The sequence below is a fragment of the Strix aluco genome, chromosome 6 (genome assembly GCF_031877795.1).
Source record: "Strix aluco isolate bStrAlu1 chromosome 6, bStrAlu1.hap1, whole genome shotgun sequence".
NCBI classification, from domain to species: Eukaryota; Metazoa; Chordata; class Aves; order Strigiformes; family Strigidae; genus Strix; species Strix aluco.
Window position 1 is genome coordinate 44,627,819 of NC_133936.1, and position 24,997 is coordinate 44,652,815.

Here is a 24,997-nt window from a genome sequence, read left to right on the forward strand (position 1 = left end):
AACTCAAATGATTGTATAATGCACCAGTAGACCAAAGAAAGGTTGGCTGCAGAAGATAAACACGCCACGGCACTTGAAGTGTATTGCAGCCTCCTTGCACACTGCATGTGCCAAAGGTGTGGTTGCAGGAGAACAGGCAGCATGGTGGTTTGAGAGCCTGGGCCACAGAACTGCCAGCTTTGTTCACTTGTCAGTCGTGTTTCTCAATTCTGTCAGGAGTATTTGGCCTTTGGTATCATCATGGGATGCCCAACTGTCAAGATGGTGAAAGTAAGCAAGATGTAAATGCCAAAATATATCATTATGAAATTGCTTACAAATCTAGTGTTGCTTTCTTTCTGAAGGGCAATAACAGGCAAGATCTCGGCAAGTACTGATGGGCAGGTCTCTCCTACATTGGTGTGGCTAGATAAGTTTATACAAGCTGGGGACTGCAAGGTGCCATTGGGAGATCTGGACTTGTGAAAGTTTAGATTTCGTACAACAAAGCAAACCTACAAATGCACGTAGTTAAAAAGCATGTCAGAAGAAAACGAGCTATTAAAAAACCTCCAAACCTTATCTTTCGTGTCTTTCAGGAGCAGTAGTGATTCATTAGAAGGGTAGATCTAACAGGATGAGAATTATCCTAAAGAACAGCTCACACTTAATGGATAAAAAGCCAACGTCTATCCCGCTAGCGTCATCTCTCGGCAGTGGTTTTCATTTGGCTATGACAATGTGTCAGGGATGTCTCCTTAGCATCTCTTCTTATCTGTAGGCTGCAGACAACAGCTTAGTGACGGTGACTGAAATTCAGGGGAGTTAAGTTTAACCATGGAGCTTGCATCTTTGGGTCTTGGAGAACCAGGTCCATGTGAGGAATAACGAGCTCCTGCTACAGCAGTAAGAGAGTTGTCTTGTGGGTACAGCATGGGGTGGGATGTAGGACATGCAGTGTCTGATTTGTGCTCCGTTTCTCAGTCCTGAGAACTGAGTCCTGAACTTGGTTGGATCCTCTTCTTCTGATAATTTGAAGAGATGAAGATATCTTCAGGAGTGTTATTCCCATCCTATCCCATCCATCTGAGGGCAGGAGTATGTAGACATGGGGAAGGAGTAGGAAGGTGATGGGATGGGAGGTAGTGCTGAAGTGTTGCCCGGGATCCCCCTTAACTGGCAGCTTTTCTGTTCTGGCAACATTTCTGAAACAAAAAAAAAAAAAAGGAAAAAACCAAAATCTCTGCCTTTCCCACACCAGGCAATCCCACCCAAGCCCTGGCAGAGACCTGCAGCAGTCCTGGCATAACCATCAGTGCGGATGCAGGACCGTGTAGAACAGCCCAGTTCTGAGGCTGGTGGTGCCTTGTCTTCCCTCCGCTCTCTCCAGAGTCTCAGGTCCAGCACATAAACATTGCAGGCCCCGTGCTTCGGTGGCAATGCTCTCGCTGGTTGTAATGGGAGCAGGTCAGGCCCCTAATTGCAGTGATATCTCCTTAATGAGCAGAAACCCCAGCAATTTCATCAGCTGTCACTACTCACATGAACAAAGTTCAGCTTGCGCATGGCTCCAGTTGTTCTCAATATTTTTGTGTGTGTTGCGTTCTCCAGTCATGGTAAAACTCTCCAGAACATGTTTTTAAGGTGACAAATTGACCACCAGCAAAGCACTAAACCAAATAACTTTTGTTTTCTAAGTGGGGCTGTAGAAGAGCCACGAAGCCCAGCTGCAGAAGCATGTTTCACCTGATTTGTCCCTTTGCATTAAAGCACTGAGTTTTGTGTCTGTCAGCCAAGAGCCGTTCACCCGGTGACAAATCATAATTGCTCATATTAAATCCAAAGTACCCCAAAACATTTTCATAATTATTTCCAACGTATTGCACAGAATTTGCCTGGTGGGCCAAGCAAACAGTTATTGAGCTTGGATTGCAACCCAGAGTCCCAGATTGCAGTGCTTGTGAATACACAGAAAACCTCCTGTTAAACTCGCCTTGATGTGCTCCTGGTAATGGCACTTCATGTAGCTGGGGGTTTAATGGTTCAGGATGTAAATGGGATCCTCCTTCCGTGTCTTGTTTCCATGTCGTTGTATTGCTCTAATCTGCGTTTGCACTTATTCATCTTTTCCTGATTGTTCCTTTTCTTAGAGCAGCTTTCATTGTAATGCCGATGAAACGTGCCCTTTCTTAGGCTAAACTAGGATGTTTTCAAGGTAAAAAAATGAATTCTGCAGATTAAACCATAATTATTCTCCGGTCTTCCAGAAAGACACTTATCCTCCCTGTCTGATTCCTAGGCTGCAGTCTCACTGGGACAGGTAATGCCCTGACATTTGCATCTCTTGAGGTGGAGTTTATAGGTGGCAGGGAAAGACAGATTCCTGAGGAAGTCAGTGTCAAGTTGTGCAGGCAGATAGCTCTCACCATCTCTGTGCTCCTCAAAACCCATCCTCTGGCTGTATTGCTAGCGGTCGGACTCCTGAGCCTCCCTGCAGAGAAGGGGATGCAGAGTATGGGGGAGATGAGGTCGTTTGACACCACAGGATGTTCGGAGAGCTGGATCTCTTCAGAAGTGAGAGTCAGTAGAGCCATTTCTGATCCTCTGTGTTCTGTTTTTTTCTACTGACTGTGGCTTGTTTGCTTCTTGCTTGCACAAGTGAGCTGAAGTGGAGCAGACTGCAAAAGGAGTATAGTCCCCGAATCGCCCACAGTAGCCCTGATGTGTCTCTTTCTCTGCGTTGCAGCCCCTTCTCTGTGGATCCCTCCATCGGGACTCTTGGGATTGGTGATGCCATGCAAGTAACAGTGGAGTTTCACCCGCTGAAGACCGGGGATCATTCCGGTTCCCTGGTAGTTCACTATGACACAGGTAAGTGCTGGGCACTGCGTGGTGCACGCTCTCTGCATCCTTCAGAACAGAGCCCTTTCTAAGCAGAATAATGTTAAACTTGCTTTGCAAACTACTTCTAAAAGCTTTTCTTTCAAAACCTCTGCACGTTTCAGTGCTTAGAAGGGAGCAGATAAGGGGCAAAGGCTGAGTCTGTTCTGTGTGTCCTGTGTGGCTGTGTGCTGGTCCATCCCTGGTGTCAGCACGGTGTTCTCCACCCAGCACGCCCCCCGTGACAGTCATCTACCATCATTTCCTGTTGTCGCAGCCACCTTAATTCCCTCTCCAGGTGTGCCTCCCCTGTCCTTTACCTCAGGGAAAAAGTGACAAATAGTTGGTGTTTAGGGGGTTGTTAAAGTGGATCCCCTCAAGCAGGAATGAGATTTTTGGCAGGCTGTTTTGCTGGGAGTTGCTGAGTGGAGGAAGGAGGAACCTTGATTCTCCATTGCAGTGTGCACATGCAGGTGTGAAGTGTTATTCCTAGACAGTGCTCTGTTTGAAGTGTAACGTGGGGAATGCGTGTCTCTGTCGGACTCTCTCTAAATGCCCCCTGTCTCTTACACACCTCTGTCCCCTGTACTGCTTCTCCGTTGTCTTGCCACAGACCCTTTTTTTATGTTGCCCTCTACCCACCTACATCCCACACTTCACAGCATCAGGACTGAAGCAGCCAGGACTTGAGGGCTCTTGGGGTTTGGCAGGGAGCGCTCGCTGCCTCCCGAGATAGGTATAAAATTTATACTAGGGTACGAGAAGCCAAGCTCAGGCCACAGAAATGCTGTCAGCTTTATAAGTCACTTAAGAGTAAGTGGGAAAAACTCAAGAAAAAGGTGTGATGTTAAAATGCTTCTGTCTGCCTTGGTTCAGCAGAGGTATCTTGTGATGCTGGTCGAGACACTTCCTCAGTTGCCTGAATGCATTTGGTGTGCATTTTCTCTTGCCTGAAAGAGAGGTTTGTTTTGTCCCTGTTCCTGAACTTCGGTCCTGGGAAGTGTGATGTCCTCACCTGGGTGCTGCTGTGATGCTTTAGCCCAGCAATGAGCATTTTATTGTCTTGAGTTTGTAGAAGTTCTAGAAATGCTCCTATATCTTCCAAATGCTCTTTGTAGGCTTCTGAGTTATCACAGCTTTGTTTAATGTTTTTCAGTCAATGACACATTCACAGAGAATGGTTTGTGCTCACTCAGAGAAGCTCATTGGTTTGGGTAGCACTGTCTTGACAGAACTACTGAAATTTCAGAGAACGACAAAAGGTGCCTCATTTGTATGCATATAGGGAACCTATAGGATAAACTTCAGAGGGACAGATCTTTTTCTGGGTTAGATCAGGGCTAACTACCCTAGAGGTTAGGGCTGTGGGGTTTATACCATGTGAAATGAACAGTCCAAGTGAAGAATCCAGGGCCAGGATCTTCACAGCTTGCTTTGAAAACCTGAGTCTTGTTCTTACTGAAACACCTGATTCCTCCATGGTTAATCTTTGCAAAAGTGATTTTCATGGATAGGCCACAGGGACCAAACTATCTGCTGGCTCTGGGATAGGCAACCTCCCCGGAACATGGTGCAGCCACCTGGGAGATGAAGGCAGGATTCGTTCCTGCCTGTCAGTACAGCGCTGCAGTTATTTTTCAATAAACCACAGACTGAGAAGGAGAGCAAGGAATGATTAAGGGATTGTCTCTCAAACTTTGAAGCATACAATTAAGTAAAAGGCTGCTGAGATTAATTGCTGAAGTGAAACCGAAACATTTAATCAGTCTTAAAAGCTGCTTGTTGCAGGTGTAGTGCAGAGCAGCAGACAATGTTGCCCAACCTGGCGGGGCGAGCCCTGGCTGATTTGTCCTGCGCTAAGTCAGACTCCCTGTGACTCGCATACAGAAAGCAGCTGGGTTGCTCTTTCAGAGCCACCAACAGACTGTTTCTTATGAAACAGAGGCACTAAGAGCAAAATATCAGTGTAGGGTGTTGGGAGGCATTTTCCTTGCTTTACTGTGTGTCTGTATTGACTTGCTCACAAGTGGCAGCAGTTCTCAGTGAATCACACTGTTGTTAGTGTGACTGACGCAGGATCAGGTGCATGTTGCGTGGGTTTAGTTTTTGCTGAACTTGAGTCAAATCTGTCCCTAGCATTGCTGAAGCAGACATGGAGCTCTTCCCTTTGCCTGCTATTTGGTTGATTAGAATTGTGTGTCCTTTAGACTGTCCTGGTTAGGAGTACAGGTGTTGTCCCCTGGATAGACTGTCTATGTGGTGGTAGTTGTGTTGCTACAAACTTTACAGGTGAGTGTGAAGAAAATGTCTTTGCTGCTAAGAGCATAATGATTTACAATGAAAATTTGACCTTCACTGCTTTACATGTCCAAACTCCTCCATTTCCCCCATGTACATGGGTCTGGGTGTGAAAAATCCCAGCTCATACTCCAGCTGGGAATGTAAACGTGTCGGGATGCTGAATCCCTTTCTTCGGGAAAAATTGGTGCTGGGTTTGGCTGAACCGGCTTACTTTGGTAAATGAGGCCACCCATGCAAGGGCTTGGCGGTGTGTTAGTGGTCACTGTACACATGCAGGAAACTCATGAAATCCCAGCCCTGGTTGTTTACTGCTGTTTGAGGTTGCATAAGTAACTGTAGCGTGGACGTGCCAGCACCTCTGAACATCTCAGCTACCCACAAGGATAAAGCATCCGAGAAAAGCACTGCCTTGCTGTGATAGTCATCTGTGGTTTTGTGTAGGCTTTGGAGAAAACCACCACCCTTGCAGAGCTCTGTTCTCTTTCCTTTAAGAACCCCCTTTCGACCAAGGGTCTTGTCATCTGTCTTGCAAGGCTGGCATTGCAATCAGTGGCTTCCAGGAACTTGTTTGAAAATGAAATGAAAATCCTCTTGATGTAGTCTCTGGATCAAGCCTTTTCCTTTCTCTTTTTTCTCCTTTGTAAATCCACTGAGGCATGTGGACAGGCAGCAGGGTTTAACTGAGGTTTAGCCCTTGTTGTGCTGCATTTTCCATTCCTGAGATCACTCAAACAAGTTGCTGAGTGTTCTCAATTTGCACTGACTTCAGCCAGAATGGGGGAGGCTCAGTACTTGTCTGAGCAAACTCCCTACCTCGTTACATACTTGAGTCGTCCCTGTATTGTGCAGGATACCAGGGTGGGAATACCGAAAACATTTTCTGGTTTTAATCTTAGTCTTGTGCCAGTGTTTACAGGGGCTCTGACGTTGCCGTGAGCAGCGTTAAGTTACTGTTGAGCTAAATTCATGGCAACAGACCGTGAGCTTCTGCCGTCCACCGCTGTGTGCCACTGCCACTCCAACCTGCAGTTGTTCATCTTCATGCACTTCTCCATTCCTTCCACACCAGGCAGATTTATAGTAGCTGCTCACAAGTGCTAAGAGGTGGGGAAATCTTCCACTTCCTAAGCATCAGCCCCTTTTGAATCCAAAGCTTCCCTGTAGTGCGCTAACCGATGTAATTCTTTTTTATTTGTGTTTAGTGCTGGAGATGGTTAGAAACTTACATTGTTCTGTGAGTTTTTAAAGAAGATCTTGTTTCCCGTGTTATCCCAAGGTGTAAGCCAGACTGATGCTGTACAAGAGGCTTCTTTAGATTTGCCTTGGGCTATCAGGCATTTAAAAACTTTGCAAAGGGATTTTTCTTTCTGCCTGTCGTAGGTGGTGAGTGCACATTGTGCTTTCTTCCCTTCGCTTGTGAGAATTCCCGGCAGTGTAGCTGGTTTCTGTCAGACTTTTATGTTCTTGTACATCTGCTTCAAAGTGAGTGGAGGGAGTCATATATTGTAGGCAAAAGAAGTGTAAATAGGAGTTTGTGCAATTCTATGTTGTCTTTGCATCTTAATAGTAGCAGCACTGCAACAGAGCGAGGATTGGTAACTAATACTTTATACAACTGATTGGTTATAGGCTTTTATAGTTCAAATCACTTAGATTGATGGGTGAGTCTAGTTGGTCTCCAAAGTGTTCGTTTCTGTCAAAACAGCTAATAGGTAACAACTGTTTCCTGTCTTTGTTCCCCTCTTCTAGAACTGCTTGTAATAATGAATTTTTCTTATACTGTTTTAGATAAGGCCATTCTGCTCCTTGCAGAGTATGGCCCCTCTCCAGGGCCTTGTGTTTCAAGAGAGATGATCTGTCACTTTGAGGGTAGATGAAGGGGAATTACGTTTGTGCTTCATTTGCTTGAGGTTTCTTTGCACAGCTTTGTAGCTCCACAACTCCGTAACACCCCTCTGAACAAAAACCCTGCTCAGCAACCCATGGAGTTGACTGTGTGAGCACAGACTGGGGTGTATGTACTAGGAGGGTCACTTGGAAGTTAAAAATCTCCTTCTGGCTGTTTTGTTCATCCTCAGGCATGCACAGAAACAGACTTCTGCGTGACGCTGCATACCCCATTTTTAGCACATGAAAGATTTCTGGAAGAATGTGGTTTTCATCTCTTTGCAGGTCACCCTTGACCGCAGCTTGTCTACTCTATCATCAGTGGAAATCACTGACATGTTCTGAAGTGTCATTACCGGGGGATGTGTTTCAGGGCAGAACTGACCATTCATTAGCCTCCTTTCCTTGTGGATCGATCAGCATCTGCTGAGAAGCAGAAGAGCAGCTTGAAGGGTCACTGATTTATTAGGTGGTCTATTGGGCATGTCTTTGCCAGGCAATCGGAATGAAAGTTCCTGCACCATTTTTCCCATGGCCAAAAGCAATGTTTCAGCCAGTCAGGTACCCCAGCGTATCGTTACTGTAGTAGCAATAATGGTTAAAAATAGCCCGCGGCATCCTGGGTATGCGGCAGTGGTCTTTCATCATCCGACGGTTTCATCATCGTTTTCAATACATTCTGCGAAGCTCCTTCATGCTGGGCAGGACAAAGCCTCCGTGCTGGCTCCCAGATATTCCTGTGCCAGAGTATTTCATCCTGGAACGAGGCAAACAGTTCTTCCTAAGCACAGTGCAGAGGGGTGATGGGGAATGCTGTGGGTGCTCGGTCACAGAAGGAGGCGCAGCGAGAGCCTGACTGCAGAGGAGATGACTTAACGTGCAGGAGAGCTGTCTGAAGAGCCTGCAGCCTGTCCTGTGGAGCACTGCTGGCTGGTCACTGCTTTCCACCTCCCTTTTCATCCCCATCTGTTGTCTTACGGCTCCTTGCAGGGCCTCTGGGGTAGAGACCCTCTTCTTGCACTGTGCTGCGTGGGCTCAGTGGGTGCTTTGCCGAGGCCGGGGCCGTGCTGGGGACTCTGACCGTTACAGCAATACCTGTGGCCACAGTAATGACGAGGATGCTCTGAGCTTTGTAGCCTGGGAATGGTTCTTTGGAAACACCTGTGTTAGCAGCAGCAGTTATTTAGTGGTGAGGTTTATAAACGAGGTCTGGAGTAAATAACGTGATGGTTTAATGATGTCTGAAGGCAGCTCCTGAACACCACCTCGGAGAAGCACTTACAAATGACTGTCGCTGCTCTGCGTTTTGCTCTAGGGCTGGAAATACAAGCGTGGGGACGGACAGACGGCCTTTCTCAGGCCGGCGGAGACTCGGTGCATCTTGTAGGTGAAGCCATTAGCTTCCCAACAGCGAAACAGCTCAGAGCAGTGCTCCTGACTCTGATCTAGTGGTAGCTCTGTGGGAGACGCAGCAAAAAAACACATGGGGGGGGCGGGGGGGGGGCTGGATCAGGCTGTAGGTGACTTCTCCAGCTCTCCATAGATCACTTAGCCTGGTGAAGTGACTCGCTTCTCCGGCGGTGAAGTGGTAACAGAGACCTCTGCACGCTGTTTGAAAAACAAGGATATGTCGGCAGTGCAGGCAGTTGGGTATGATAGTAGCAGGAGCAAAAGAATTACTTATCATAGGTCAATATGGGGGTACAGTAACATCCTTTTGAGTGAAGAGCTCTGCTTTCATTGCTTGCTCGTATTTTCAGTGAAAAAGCAGCAGGACCTGTCTCTCTCCAGCTGCGTTCATAGAAGAGATGAGAGCAAGGCACTGTCTTCTGACAGACTGGGCAAATGAAATTACACTTGCTTTCCATGCTACCTAAATATTCCAAATTTGACTGTCGTTCACTCCTAAAAAGATTTAAAATCCAAATTCAGCAGAGAGGGAGACACAGGGATAGAGGAAGAATATGTCTTGGTGAAGACAAAATGCATCAGGGTGCTGTTTTGTTTCTGTTCAGTCCAATCAATCTGGGTACCAGCTTCCTAATGTTTAGAGCAGTAATCAGTGAAGGAAAGTACCAGCTGTTGAATACTAGGAAAGCGTTCTTCATAAAACCTGAAATTTGTTTTGAAATCTTGTGCAAGGGTTTGCTCATCCATTCATTGAGATATACTTTCAGGCTAAACAAAATCTGTCTTTGTTTAAGAACAGTTTGTACTGCTCTGAAAATTATTCCCCCTTGCACCAGGATGATCATGTAGTATTAGAAGAATTCAGAAAGATGTTTTAGCTGTTCTGTAAATTCTCTCTTTGTCTGTTTCCCTGCACAACAGGAGCCCCACAGAGTATGACCCAATGCTAGATTTCTCACTTCAAGATAGTGAAAAGTTATCATGGTGTGCTCAGATACCTGTGTCCGTAGTCACGCAGATGGATGCTGGGATAAAACACAGTGGTGTTTCTGCTGTGTCAAAGAGCATCGCTCAGGAGTGCACAACCCAAAGCATCTGCTCTACTGCTCTATAAAAAGTCTAGCTTTTAATTTCAAGTTCAGGCATTGCTTTGTTCAGGTTGCAGAGAGAAAGCTGTGTCCTGCCACCTGTAGGAAATGTATCAAAAACATGTAAGAATGAGAGAGTTGACAGCCTGTAATAAACTCATGTTGTGTAAATAACGATAGGGCAGACACATCTAGATTCAGTAGATGTGCTTTCATGGCAGCCAGGCATCCCAAACCACAACCATGGACATTACCCTGTCAAGTGAAATACCTAGTGCTACGTCGCTGTTACAGTACAGAGGGTTTTTTTAAAAAACTTATATATTAAACAGCCAAGAGTCTTAAATGAAATGTCACATCTAATTTGACACCAAGACATGAAGCCTGCAGCCGCCCGTGGCCAACCCTGGCAGGTCCGCTCTCTGTGTCAGCTCATCGGCCTGGCAGACAGATCCGTGGCTTCCTCCTGACTCTCTGGCAGCTGTGCACGCTCTCCTGGACCCAGAGATTTGTGGGTTTATGTATTCAGAACGATGCTGAATGCTCTCTGTGGTAGAAGGTGCTCCGGCAAACCCTCCAGCCTTCAGAAGAGTCCTGAGTGCCTGCAGCCAGGAGCGCAGGGGTGGCTGCGTCCCCAGCTCCTCCCTGGGAGAGCAGCAATAGGGGATGTTTAGCAAATTGTGTAGAAACAGGCAGTGCATATGCTTTCTCCCTCGTGGGCTCTAGAGTTAGCATTTTTCTGTGCTGGAGGCTTTATTCTCATCGCTGCTTAATAGCTTCTGATGGCTTTATCTTCAAAGAATTTGTCCAGTTGCTCTCTGGATTTACAGCTGTTAGCCTCTACAGCCTCCTGTGGCAGTGTGTTCCAAAGGAAGGAATACTCCCTGGAAAAGTACTACCACTTTTGTGTCATTTCTGACTAATAACATTATTTCAGGCCCTCAGGTTCCTGTTTTATGACAAATAGTGACCAATTTTTCCTTATTCATGTTTCCCAGGCCATTCATGCTTTTACAAACCTCTCCCATCTATCTCCCATATGATTTCTAGGATGAGGAGTCCTGTTCAATCTTCTTATAAAAGCTGCTTCATACTTTTAATTGTTCCTTCTGCCCTTCTCTATTTAGCTTCAAATGCTTCAGCTTGTTTTTTGAGATCAGAACTATACCCAGTATTTCAAGACACATGTGGCCATGGGTTTAGACAGTGAGACGATGATAGTTTTCATGGTGTTTATTTTGCAGTAGTTTGTCATCTTGATCGTTGTAGAGCGCTGGCTCATGTTTCCATAAACCCGAGCTCGAAGCATGTGCATGTCTCCCATTTCTTGGCTCCTGGCTCCTTTGCTTGCCAATATATGCCAAGGACTCAGTGGAGGGAGAGGCAATGCTTATAAAGCATACCCACCTCTGTAACCCTCCTGAACATCAGTTATTTCTGTATGCCAAGTTGTCCATTATAGAAAGCAGATTATCCAGTCATTGTAAACATTGCTGCTGTCCTCGCAACGTAACTCATCTCTGGCCACAAATCCCTACCACTCCAGACTCCCTTAAGAGCAGAGAAATTGAGGCTATACAGGCATGAAGGCTGAATTCTCTGTGTGTGGAGATGAGTGAATGACTCTAGAGATCTACTGGTTTAAGGGTGAGTCTTGCTTCATTCCCCAGTGTCCCCCCAAAAGAGGGGACTCCTTTTTTTTTTTTTTTCCCTGGAATGAATGTGATTCTGCTGTGTTGTGTCTGGCTTAGGATTTCAGGAGTCCACCCAGCGCACATCCAGCTCTCTCCCTGTGTTGTTGCACAGTAGCTGTTTAAAGGCAGGTCCGTTCTCTGGCTGCCTTGCTGTGACCTGTGCAGTGAGGAGGAGGCTCTGCCTTTGCATCGGGATGCTCTCCAGGCTATGGCCAGGTTGCTGCACTTGTCCGTGGGGGCTGGCTCTGAGGCTTTAAGCACCACTCCACGGAAATGCCATTTCTAGAGAGCATGTCTGATGTTTGCTGTTTGCATCTCACCTGGGAAACACTTGCCTGCAAGAGGAAGAGTGGGCTTGGTACTGAAGTTTGAGCTCATTTGACTCCCAGGAGTTACTTGGCTGGGAAGAAGGAAGGTTTGAAAGCTCTGGAAATGAGGGAGCCTGTGGTGGGAGTCTGTTCGGGAGGGTGATGTGCTGGCAGGTACTCCAGCAAGGCTCCAGTCGTTAGTCAGTTGATGTGCACAGCCCGGGACACTCTCCTCTTCAGCTGGGTCTGAGGTGGAAAGCAAAGATGCCTTCGCTCTGGTCGTTCAATGGCTTGGGAAGGCGCAGCATAGACTTGCAGACTCAGGCATAAGCAACAGGGTCCCGGCTGAGGAAATGGGCTTGCAGGACTGTAATGGGCAGGTTGGGGTGGGCCGTGCCCCACCAGTCTCGTTTTGACATGTCTTCACAAACGCACAGCAAGTGAGGGTGCTGCTTCTACAACACAGTGAAGCTCTCTTCTGTGTCCCATCCTGCCCTGGGCTGTCACTTGTTCCTCTGAACCTCCATTTCCTGCCCACGTGCCCCCAGGCATCTTTGCTTGTCAGCAACAAGGGGTCAGGAGAGACACAACACTGGGCAAGCCCTGACTGAGGTGGGACTCCTCAGAGTCACCCGAATGACTTGGATGCAGAATTGCCTGTGACTTGATTGGGATGGCAACCCAAAGGCCACCTGGGCACATCTGAAAAATCTCACTGTGACCTTGGGGATAAATCTCTACAAACACACCCAGAAATAAGGTGCTGACGGTGGTGCCCAGGACATCCTCATTCTGTACACGGGCAGCTGTCAGGATGTGATAAATGTGCTGATCTGTGGAACTGCTAATACAGGTAAAAGCTGTAACAATTTCTTCTGTTACTGGTGGCTTGCTTTGTTCCTCGTACTTCCATCAGCAAGTGAGATGAGCAAAGACTCCCCTTTGCTTTTTTCCAGGTGAAGATATTCACACAAGCCTTTATGGAGCAGCTGTAGATGTCAACATCAGGCTGGCCAGGAGCTCCCTGACAGTTGAGAAGACTTACCTCACGCTGTCAAACCACAGATCTGTGGTCATCCACAATCAGAGTGAAATCATAGTCCACTTCCAGTGGAAGGCTTTTGTTACTCAGGAAGAGGAAGATTATCAGAAGCTGAGGTTTGTTTGAAAGATTCATTTCAGTAAGATACACTGCCCAAGGGTAAAACTAACGTATGGCCTCAAGGGGTGTTGGTGCATTGAATGGTTTAGGACAAGTAAACCATCTAGGGCATCAGGTTACGTGTCCCTGGAGCTCAGTGCCTCCCATTCCAGCTCCATCCATACTCCAGCTGAGGATGGTGTTTTGGGGAGGAAAGGCTGATTGCAATGACTGGATTTCCTCAGAGAGCAAATTTGCTTTGTGGGAGCACCAAACCACTGAGGTCCAGAGACCCCTGGCTATGGAGGGTCCATGAGGCTGAGGAGAGTGTCAGCACTCGTTACCTGGGACTGCACTGAGTAGCAGCACTTAACATAGCTGCAGGGAGCATAACTGTTACGATATTCACTGCAGCTTCTTCCACTCCAGCTTTGATAAGGTGTCAGGCTCCTTCTCCAGTAATGTGCGGGTAAAGTGCTTCGTTGGCCCAGCAAGTTGAGGCCATCCTGCTGTAGGATGTTGAATTGCCTTGCACTGTCCCGGGTTCCAGCACAACGAGGTATTTCTACCATTCCTCAGAGACTGGGGAGAATTCGGAGGTGAAGGGTTCTGCAGGGAAGGTAGGGCAGCACAGGACAGAGTGCATTTGGGCTGCAGCAGCCTGTGTCTTCATGGTGCTGAGAGATGGGGCAGGTTCTTCAAAGGGTGTCTGTGGTGAAGCTTTGAAATTCCCGTTTCAGGCAGCAGAGAAACACTTATAGCCCGGGGAGATGAACTGGAAATGACACTTAAAAGTTTGAGTGATTAAGGGAACCCTTGTGGGACTTTTCAGACTTGCATGGATGTAGGTGTATAGGAGTTAGCTCATAGCTGATCAGGAAACTGCCTTAAACTGGAGCACTTTTTAAGGGCTTCTGAGCCAATAAAGATCAACATAATTAGGTCAAAAATGCCTTGAAGGCCAAAACTAGTTTTCCACTGTTGTCTATTTTTAATTACACAGTGTGTGACTTCCATGCAAGCTCAGTGTGTTAAAAGAAAATCTCATTACCTTCTCTGGGCACTTGCCTGGACCATTCCTTTACCGCTCTCCTCTCGCCTGCCTGTCTCAGATTGGACCCTGAGTGATCCTCTTTCCCCTCAGAGGCAACCAGGTTTCCCCACAGTTCACTTCAACCTGATTCTTTTCCAATTACATCTGATCTCATGCCAGATTATGTCCTAGAGTCTGATCAGGATGTTTTTTTCCTCCTACTTGCAACCTCAGGGATGGTCATAGCTCCAAGGCCACTGTCCTGCTGTCAGAGAAGCTTTTGAGATCTCAGAGCAGAGAGGACTTTTTCCATGAGAGGAGGCAGTGCAGGACCCTGCTCTGGGCTGTGACCCCAGAAGACCTGGATCATTAGAAGGTCTATCCAGGGGTTTGCTCTGTCTCCCTCCTGCAGGACTTTCTGGGATGTAATGGTGGAATTATTGTCCGTTGATGCAGGTTGAGTTGAGGGTTGCCCATCGGTGGCTGGAAGCCCTCCTCACGTGCAGCATGGAGAAACATTTCCCACTGCACTGCAGGGGGAGCGAGCCAAAGCAAGTGGTTTTGGTGCTGGTGCCAGCCTTGGCCCGAGGCTCTGTCTGTGTACATCTAGTAACGTCCATGACTGTATTTCCTTTTGAACTGTATTTGAATTTAGCTGGGTGATGATTGCTATCCTGTTTATACTACATTGCCTCGATCTGCTACACATGGAGCCTTCCACTCATCCCCCCAGAGTTGTCACCTGCTGGTTCTTCATGGCCAGGGACTGGAGCATGCAGAGGGGACAGCGATATGCCAGCTAGGAAGCAACTGCTCTGTAGCCGTGCTCCCTTATCTCTTGGTTGTGATCTTTAAACACTAGAATGATTTCTGCTACAGCTACCAAGTAAGGGAGAGATTAACTGTGTCAAAGCCCTACAGAGATGGCCAAAAAGAGGAAAAAGATAAGGTGGTTCAAGGCTAGATGTAAGGGTTTGGATTCAGAGATGCTGGTCCAGACTTCTTTAGTGGGTGATGCTAGGCAAAGTCCCTTCCCCTCTCAGGGCCTCTGTTTCCATGCATATAAAGCCATTGGTTTCACCAAAAGGATGCGATGCCTGAATTCATTGGTTTGCTTTTACAGTGCTCTGGGATCCTCTGGTGGAAGGCAGTATAGGGCACAGAAAGCACATTTAGCTTGCTTATCCCTGCAGGTCCAAAGGGGAAGAAAAGAGTGATGCCAGTAGCCTGCAGCTGAAACCCAGCTGTGTCTCCCCTTGCCAGTGAAGCCCTGCAGTGGGTGCTCCTTCATCTTGATCTGCCTCCCCCAGGCAGCTCTGTGGTAGGAAAAGCCAGTTGGGTTGTTGGTGGATTCTCCATCAGTTGTGGCAGAGACTTTGAGCCAGGAGGCTCTCGAGGGCTGCTGGCTTTCAGAAACCTCTTCTGAGCTTGTAAGCATGGAGTAAAACTACGTGCCGTGCCAGCGAACAGCAAGTGATAATCTGATCCATGTGGACCCCGCGGCTTGGGGTCAGCCCCTTGCTGAGCTGCTGCTGTTCCTCCCCGAGCGCTTTGCTGCCCCTGCGCTCACACGAGTCTCTGCAAATATGTTGCTCATTAAATTATCTGCTTGGTTTATCTCTCCCCGTGGCTGCAGGCTGCAGAGGCAGAAAGAGGACGAGATGGATCGTTGTCTGAGGGAGTGCAAGGTGGAGCCCGCTCTCCGAGAATGCCGTTCTCTTCTCTCCCGCCCCTCCCAGAACCAGCGGGCAAAGGCGCAAGGAGACTCCATGCTTTTCTCCGACGATGTGTTCACCCTTGAGCCGCTGGTAAGCGATAGCTGAGAACCTCCCTTCCTTCTCCTCCCTGGCTGAGGTCCCTGCATCAGCTGGCTTGATGTGCCGAGAGAAAACACCAGGTTTCTAGTGAGGCTGCGAGTTTGTTGCAAAAAGCATTTCTGTGGGCTCCTGACAGAGCGAGAGGCTGCCTAAAGCTGGGCTCTGCTGCAAGGGCTATAAATTAAGGGCACTTCATAAGTGTCCTTACACTGTTGAGAGCTATCGATAATTATGAGTAAGGGCACAGCTTACACGTAGCGTATGGGGGTTAACAAAGGATATCAGAGCACTCTCAGTTCACATATTGACCTGAGAAATGAAATGGTCCTCTGTGGAAAGGAGGCCAAATTCAACCCAAGTTTGATCACAGACATACCAATCTCTTCATATAACCTGGATGGATACCACGGCTGAATCTCCCTTCCAGTGTCACCTGTGAGCCTGGACACAAGGCTGGCAGGTTTAAACGGACTTTTTGAGTTTCATTGCACATAGGTACAGAAATTTTTTTGCTTCTTCTGTTTATGCAAGCAAAACCCCATATCCTTCAATCAGCCAGAGCCCTGGTTCTGAGTATTTGCATGGTCTGAGATGAAGAATGCCCACTGTCCGAGCAATGCAAAATCCCTTTTCATCTTGGAGGAAATCCTAGGATAATCTCAACCTCTTCTTCCTTTTAAAATAGGTGAAACTATTCTTTTTTTTTTCAAGGAAGGGGATCATCTTCTCTTCTCAGTTACTCCTATATCCCATATAAGGCTGAGAGCCACCAATGTTGTCACAGCTGCAGTTTCACACCACTATAGCTGACAGCAGCATGATGTGACCAAGAGGTTGTGTCAGAGTGGTGGGAATATTGTAGAGAGTGGGAGCCGATCAGCTGAGCATTAAGAGCACCCTGTGGTGTGTCAGAGCTGGTTTTGGAGTGTGTCCCAGGGCTCCTGCTGCTTTACAGTCGGACTATGTCTCCACAACTAGCTTAGCCTGCTCTTGAGCCTCTGAAGTGCATTAAGGTGAGGTCCAGAAGTCCGGCTGCCCACAGCGCCGAGTCCTGGTGCTCCATGTAGTGACATACGGACATAAAGTGTAGCCTGGCCTCAACTCTTGAGTGGAAACCTTTCCTGAATGGCTGTGTTAATGTTACACAGTTTGCTCTAGGACTGAATATAAGTGGGCTACTGCATGAGTCTCTCCCCTTCTGTATTGTCCAGCATTATCAACCTTTTGATTTCCATTAATTCCATTATTTATGGAACAGCCAGGTTCACATTCAGTTTTACTCGTGCCTGTCTTTCCCCCTGGCATATGGGTGTCTTTACATCAAATGGTAGTGTTTTCTCCTCTTTATCAAATGTAGAATCTAAAAATCCACTGCTGCTGGCTTCCACAGCCTTCTCTCCAGTGACAGCCCTGTAACTTCTAGCTTGGGCAGACACCCTTCTTGCACTGCCATGTAAATCTGCTGGAGAGGCCCCCCAGAGATGGGACCTTGCTGCCTCAGACCTTCTGGCCAAAAGTGGCTGCTCTCTTCTTCCCACCTCTCACCCGTGATGTGTGGGAGCTCCCCACAGAAATAATGAAACCCTTGTAACAGGTGACTGGAGGAAATAATTGCTTCCAGAGGTTAAGAAGCTGGTGGAGGGAGAGTAATCTTGGAAACGCTTTCTGGGTGGGATGGCTTTGCAGGGTTTGTGCAGAAGCTTTGCTGTGTCAGTGGACCATTAGCTGCCAGTATTTTCAGGTGCTGCAATCTGTAGAAGCTGCAGCAGGTCACTTCAGTCTGTATAGGGTTAACTCGCTGATGAAAATAACAACAAAAAAGAGGAGGCATGATTTTGGAATTACCATGTGACCGAGAACATTTTGAGCAGTTGTCCAAGCCTATGGGAAACAAGCTGATACACAGCTCTGACTTTCTGAGCACATCTCAAATTTGGTTTATTTTTGCATCTACACATGGTATGTCAGCAGAGGCAGCTGTGATGGAGGCCCAGGTGGCTGCCAAAGGACAAAGTCCTTGCTGTTTGCTGCATCCTCCCCGCCACAGCTCGGCTGTAAGTCACATTGCAGACCCGTGGGAGCTGACCCCTTGGAAATGGCAACCAGAGGAGAGGGAGGACGAGGACTTGTTACTGTTACACTGACCTTGACAAGTCATCGCTGTCCTGTCCTTGCCTGGTGGTGACTGCTCAGTGTCACGTGTGAGCTCTGAGTTGATGGAGGTGGTCTTCAAGATGTCCAGGTTACGAAGGTGCTACTGTTGTTGATCCAGAGGTTGGGCCAGGAGGTAACAGTGTTGTTTGTTGCTGCAAATCTGCATCTCAGCTGGGGAACCAAGCTGTTCCCCATCCAGATGAGAGGCTACTGCAGAGCACTTTGGTTTTTGGCGGAAGGCACCATCTCCAGTGGGAGCCGTGGTCCATCCCACAGCTCCCTGTGGGTTCAGTTATTTATGGAAAGAGGCAGATGTTGGCTTTGGCACTGCCTTTCTCCTAAGTGCCCTGAGCTGACAGGATGCACTTTGAGTGTCATTTTAGTACTTCTGTTAACAGCTCTGCCTTTTGTTTCTTTGACTGCTTTGAGCAGTGATTTCCTTCCATTGCCTTCCCCCTCTGCAAAGCAAAGCAGGTGATTTGGCCAGCAGTTGGTGGTGCCCAGCTTTTCAAGACCAGCTTTTTCTTACTCAAACTGGTGGAGATGTAGCAGATTCTCATTATTTAGGGGCTGAGGGAGAAATAGGATCTGCATGTATTTACGGTTGGGCTCTTGCAGAGAGACCATTTGTGTGGCTGTGAGTCACGGTGTGCCATCCCCTCCCGTATCACCTTGCTTTATGCTGTAACAAAGCCAGGGTACGACAGCTGGAGTGGTTGTGCTGTACCATCATACATCCACCGTCTGTATTTTATGCCACCTGCCAGTTGCAGCCTGTCTGAGGCCAGAAGTGTTGCAATACCATGTTCACAGCACTGCGTAGTTTTACATCTGTCCTGGTTACCATCCATGGTGGTTCTCCATGCTCTGACTCAACTGCCATCCTATAGAGAACACGTAGCCCAGGCAGACCGCTGGCTCCTGAGGTGCTACTGGAGTGTGAGCCAGTTTGGTTGCTTCGTTATAGCCCTAATTTAACAAAACGCCTCTACCAGATGCCAGTAAAGGTAAGAGACTTAGAAAGCTTTTTTGCAGCTGCTTCCAAACTCCCATAAATTTTGTTGATAAGTGTTGCTTGTTCCCCGCTCTTCATTGATGCTCTAAACAAAGGCTACAGGGCTGTGGTTGAAAACAAGAAATGTGACGTTTGAAGATAAATGGTTTGCTGTCTCCTTCTGTTTCAGGAGGGAGATATCTGGCCAAATTCCTCAGCTGAAATTAATGTGATCTTTAGACCCCGAGAAGCCAGAGTCTATCAACAAACGGTCTACTGCGACATCTCAGGTACGGCTCCTTTCTCCTGCTTCTGTTGCCCACAGTGGAGGCGCAAGTAGTCTTGCAGCCCACTCGGTTCTCGTGTAGTTGGTAGGAAGGGTCAGTGGTCAGCAGGGTGCTGGCACGTGCCCACTGTCCCTGTGGTTTCCAGGTGGTCTCGTGTCCAAGGCCAGCCCTCAGGATGTGTGGCTACAAGCCTGGGTCACCGATCCCAGAACAACCAAGGCAGTGAAGGGATAAGTTTTCATGCCGTGGGTTTGCCAGCATTTGCTCTGCTGCCAGGTGCCTGTAGAGGCCAAAGAGCTACAGTGGCCAGGATTCAGGCACTTGAGGCTGCTCCAGTGGGTCAGAGCATCCTTCAGACAAAGATCCCACACTGTCATCTTAGCAGGCTTATGGAAGAAAATGAGCATCTTAGAGTTTAGCTATAAGCCCTGCAGTCTCAGTTCCTTTGCAGCAAGGGGTGTGTGTATTAGCAGTATGTTTATGGCTTCTCTGACCTCAGCAGTGAGGTTTTCCATAACTGTTCAGCGTGCTTCAGGTAAGGTGTCTTTACAAAGCTGAGCTCTCGGTATCATGGTGGGCATAGGTGAGTGCTTCTCTCTGGAGATCACAAAGCCCTGTCTAATTTAGGTGCCGCTGCAGGAGGTGAGCCCTGGAGCCCCGGGCACGGAGCTGTGTGTCAGGCACGGGCAGTGGCTGAGACGCTCTGCCTGCTGGAGGCAGCTCTCAGACGTGCATACCGCCGTTAGCAGGGAGCTTCGCCTTGCCTGGGCTCGTACTTCTCGGCTCCTGTGCTCTTGTCTCCGATTGCATCAGTATAGATGGCGTATTTTTATCTTCAGTTCTGTTTCATGAGCTTTGTGCCTTCACTGAATGGATTTCAGAGCTCATCTAAGCACATGGGAAGAAATTCAGAGATTGTGTTTTAAACTCAGCATCGCTTTTTCAGGGTGCAAACTGATGGCTAAATGAGAAACCAGCCCGAGGGGTTGGTTAGAAATTAGAAGCCAGCCCCAAGGCATATCTCTTGAGGGAAGGGAAGAGTCCTGTATCTCCTCCTGGAGCACCTAGAGCTGGTCCCATCCAGCCCCGAGTCAGGGACTAGCACTGAGGCAGCCTGGACAGTCCAGGACAACAGAGGGAATTACTGTACTGAAGTGGAAATCTCTCCCCAGGCCGCGAGACCAGGCTGCCCCTGCGCATCAAAGGGAAAGGCATAGGGCCTCGGCTCCGCTTCAGCTTTGAGCAGCTGGACATCGGGAAGGTTTTTGTTGGATTGGAGCACAGCTATGAGGTGAGCAGTCGGGATTCTGAGGGGCTGGGGGGGATCCTGATGGCTCCCAGGGCAGCAGTGAGCCTCGTGGACCTGTGGGATTTCTGGCAACTCGGGTCATTGTGAGCAGGGAGTATTTGACATACTAGTCAAATTCGGGGGTTTTCCCAGAATCTGGATAGTTCTGATGGGATCTGAAAGGTGCATATGTTGTTTGTGAAGTCTTACTCCCTGCTTTTTGGCAACCTTCCTTGGAGATCAGCTGGGAGGCTTCATGTGAAAAAATACCCCCTTGACACATGAAAGCAGCACTGGGACAAAAAGATAAATATTCAGATGCTTTTGTTCCAGCCCTGGATGCAATGCACCTTTGTACCCGGGCTGTTAAAAAGCAGCTGGAACAAATTTACTGTGTTTGAACTCCAGTCCACTGCAGCCAGTTTTCGGTTAAGTGCGTGCTGCCGGTTCCTGGGAGTTGGAGGAAAGCTGTCCAGCCTCCTGGCTCAGAGCTGTGTCCTGCAACGGGACTGGGAGTGCTTTCCCTTGCTGACCAGTCTCTCGCCACTCTTCAGATTTGCTGCATCTCTATGAAGAGCAAAGCATTTCTGGAAATGAAGCAAAGGAATTTTCTACATATTTGCCTCCCCCTGCCAGTGGTGTCAAGTCTTCTGCAAAAAAATAAGATAGGGCAACTGAAAGAGGTAGAAAATGAGGCAATACTTTCGAAAGCTTGACTGTGGCAGGGAAGGACACATTAAGGTGTTTTCTTACCAAAATATTGTGCTCTCTATGCATTTGTAATGGTGATACTTTATTGATTACCATTTTATTATTTTCATGACTTGAGAAAATGTGACTAAGTAGATGTTAGTGCTGTACTAAGCAGCTAGACTGGAGGTAAACCTCAGCTCAGCGTTGGATCCCTAAGTGCAATTTGTAACTGAGGTGTAAAAGACAAGAGAGGAGAGAGTAGTTTTCAGGTTACCCTTGCAGAGCTTGAATACGTGAATATTTTTAACAGCAGCTGCAAAATTAAAAAATAAGGGACATGTCTCTGCTTCTGTTTCAATTTTTCTACCAGGTTTTACAAGGACAAAAGTTAGGGAAAAGAAATCCAAAGCAGATAGTTAAGTCCATGGAAATGGCAGGATTTCACCCTGCAGCAATCAGAACCTTTACCGCTTTGCTTTGGGTGGGTTTGTTGGTGCCTGACAGCGTGCTGGTACTCGCAGCAGCTGTGGGCATTTCTCGCCCAACATGAGAAGAGCTGACTCTCAACAAGTGCTGCGGGATTGTGTCACTTGATCGAGGCAGTAGATCTCTCAAGTGTTCAACAAAATACGGCTTAGTTCTAAATTTGCAGTTTATTCTGATAATGGTAAAGTCTTAGATGGTGGCTGTGAATATTTAGGAAAGAGAAATTCTTTGGAATAGATGGAGCTGCTGTGCACCACACGCTCATCCTTTCCTGACACGTCTGCTTGAGCAAAGACTAAGAAAGTATCCCATTAAAGAAAAAATGAGAAAACTAAATTACATACCATAGCAGAGTTGGGGAGTGCTTCTGAAGTTGGCTATAGTGCTGCCCTGAGGTGTCTTCTACGTGCAGTAAACTTGTTGGCTGCAACGTGTTCTGCCCTCGGCAGGATCGGACTCGTCGGGAGCAGAATCAGTTGTGTGATGATTCACTAGTAATGCTGCAACTGCCCTTCCTTGCTCTTAGGGACAGGTCTGAATCGACTTGGTGATGCTGAGCAGCTCCTCTGCACTGCAAGTCGAAGTGGGCTGCTCTGTGTCAGTGGAATAAACCCCGAGTGACTATTTCTATGAAGCTGTCACTGCTTTGCATGAAAAACCCAAAGGCAGAACTTGTCCTGTTGCATTTTCTTTGGCTTCTGCCAAGCAGCAGCACACAGCATCATCTTCTGCTTTTTACAGACGTTAATTGCTTAATCAGAAGACAAATCAGCCTTCTGTAAGAAAGGAAGATTCCTTATGTATTTCCATTTTGCTTTCTTGCTGCTGCAGGTGGTGCTGTTTAACAAAGGAGCCATCGACGCTGTCTTCAACTTGGTCCCTCCAGCTACAGCTCTGGGCTCCTGCTTCACCTTCCTCCCCCAGGAGGGCATCATTTTGCCGGATGGGCTGCAAGTCATCCGGATCTCATTCAGTTCCACCATCCTGGGGGAGTTCACAGAAGAATTCAGGTTCAGTGTGAACGGATCCCCTGAGCCTGTGACCTTGACTATCAGGTGAGGAGGGTTATAGGAGCTTGGTGGGCACGTCTGTAGCTGTCTCTGGGTAATCATCTCCCACCTACCTCATTTTAGGATGAAACAGAGAAAAAAAGGTGTTGTCTAAGGTCTTAGTCTTGGCTCGGATCCTAGCATCCCCACACTAAGAGCCAGGGCTTTTTAATCTTAACTTCAGTTTGAACCTTGCAGTTGCAGCAGCAAATGAAGTGTAATTGTCTGTGAGAGGAAATCATAGAATTGTAGAATAGTTTGTGTTGGAAGGGACCTTTAAAGGTCATTTAGTCCAACCCCTCTGCAATGCGCAGGGACGTCATCGACTCGATCAGGTTGTTCAGAGCCCCGTCCAACCTGACCTTGGATGTTTCCAGGGATGGGGCATCTACCACTGCTCTGGGCAACCTGTGCCAGTGTCTTACCACCCTCACTGTAAAATATTTTTTCCTTTATAACTAGTCTGAATCTTCCCTCTTTAAGTTTAAAACCATTACCCCTTCTCTTATTATGACAAGTCCTACTAAAAATCCAGTTCAAATCTTTCTTATAAGCCCCCCTGAAGTATTGAAAGGCCACAGTAAGGTCTCTCCAGAGCCTTCTCTTCCCCAGGATGAACAACCCCAACTCTCTGGGCCTGTCCTCACAGGAAAGGTGTTCCATCCCTCTGATCATTCTTGTGGCCTCCTCTGGACCCGCTCCAACAGGTCCATGTCTTTTGTGTGCTGAGGACCCCAGAGCTGGACACAGCACTGCAGGGGGGGTCTCACCAGAGTGGAGTAGAGGGGCAGGATCAGCTCCCTCGACCTGCTGCCACCTGTGACCATGACTCCTGTGCTCTCAATACCCAGTTTAACTTTCAAAGTCTTGGGTTCCTCTGGGAAGCAGCTTTGCCTTCGTGGTTGAGGTGGGTGGCTCTGTGACTTTCCAGGACGCTGTTTGCACAGAATTTGGCAGCAGTAGGTTCTCACATGTCTCTGTGTGAGGGCCCCGGGGCTTTAAGGGACTACCCATGCTGGAAAACAGTTTGACTGGAGGTGGTACAGGAAAGGTGTGGAGATGCCTGCTGCCCAGTCCGGGTACCCAGGAACTGGAGTGACTCCTTCCTACAGGTAGCTCATTCGCCCTTGGGCCACGGCAGACAGCGGGATGGCATCAGCTTTGGGCGGTAGATGGTCTGGGCCACCGCCCCTGAACACACAGCAAGGCCAGCAGGGCTTTGGGGATGGGCCAGCCTGGGTGACTGCAGAGAGGCAGTGTTTTTAAAATCCTGTTAATAATCCATCCCAAATGGGTAGCAGCAGCCTCAGCATCACCTCTCATGCTCATGGGTTGGGACAAGCTGTCCTCTGTGCAGCCAGCGCTGTGGTACCTCCTCTCTGCAGCCAGAGCAGTGCTGACGCGGGAGACGGGAAGCTCTGTGGCAGGTGCTGTCACACGGACTCGGGCATCATCCCATGGGCTGGTGCCACGGCAAAAGATAATCCTCACCAAGCAAAGGGGAGAAGGGGGAAAAAAAGCTGATGACAGGAGAGGCAAAGCTCACTTCTCAGGACTGCAGCAGCATGCAAACTTGTCCCAGCTGGTCTTTAACGACAGGCTGGTGGGATGACATGGTGTAGGCAGGAAGGCTGGTGCTGGGTGCTCTGGAGCTGTGGGGCTGGCTGTGCCTCCTCGGCAACCAGCTTCCTGGGCTGGTGCTGCTGGGAGGCACTAGACAAAGGCAATAAAGCAATGGGAGGAATCTGCGGTCGACTTTACCAATAAGGTGAGGGAAATGGATAAAAAAGAACAAAAAGGGTATTACTTTGCAAGAGAAGAGTGGTGAGTAGGTCTGTTGACGTCAGTAGAGAAACAATTACGTTGGCTTTGTGTTTGGAGGGAAAGCGCTGCTTTTTTTGGAAATCAAGAGGGAACATTTCACAATCAAATAATTTATTCTTCTCTGTCCCTCCCCCAAATTGGTCACGGGGTGTTATTGCATGAGCAGCTTTCTCCTTGAGCAAGGGCAGGTTTTGCTGGTAAGGCTGCACTTATCACAGGTAGAATACAGTACTGCTGCCTCTGCCCCGCAGTGGCCTTGCTCCTGGGGAAGGAAGGAAGGAGCTGTCAGAGGGACGGTTGTGTTTTGGCTTCCCCACAGCCAAATGAAGTGGTCCTTTTTTCCCCAGTGATGCCCTGGCTCCCAGTGCCCAGCACGCCCTCCCCTTCTCTGTGGCCACTCTCTGCCCTGTTTGGCCAGCACCCCCCTGGGCTCAGTGCAGACCTTCTGTCTCAGTGAAAGAGGATTGCTGGTCCTTTTTTATTTATTTCTTCCCCATCCTTGTACTCCTCCTCCCTGGATGGTGGCTCCTATGCAGCCCATCTGATGGCACCGCAGCACACCCGCCTGCTCCCATGCAGCTGTCCCTCAGCAGCAATTCCCATTGCAGTCCTCTCCTCCCTGAGATGGCATCTGCCTCCTTGAGCTCTGTCTTGCCTTTTTCAAGGATCCCTCTCCAGCCCTTC

The 24,997-nt window shown here is 48.2% G+C and overlaps 1 protein-coding gene across 1 annotated transcript in view; it reads left to right on the forward strand.

The window, feature by feature from the left end:
- The window catches only part of LOC141925511 (hydrocephalus-inducing protein homolog), an 89,721-nt gene that overhangs the window by 17,207 nt on the left and 47,517 nt on the right, over positions 1-24,997 (forward strand). Inside the window, 7 exon segments of the mRNA XM_074829952.1 lie at positions 2,726-2,850; positions 12,504-12,705; positions 14,189-14,200; positions 15,358-15,529; positions 18,877-18,976; positions 20,146-20,264; positions 22,272-22,495. Of these exon segments, the coding sequence (XP_074686053.1) occupies positions 2,726-2,850; positions 12,504-12,705; positions 14,189-14,200; positions 15,358-15,529; positions 18,877-18,976; positions 20,146-20,264; positions 22,272-22,495 (954 nt within the window).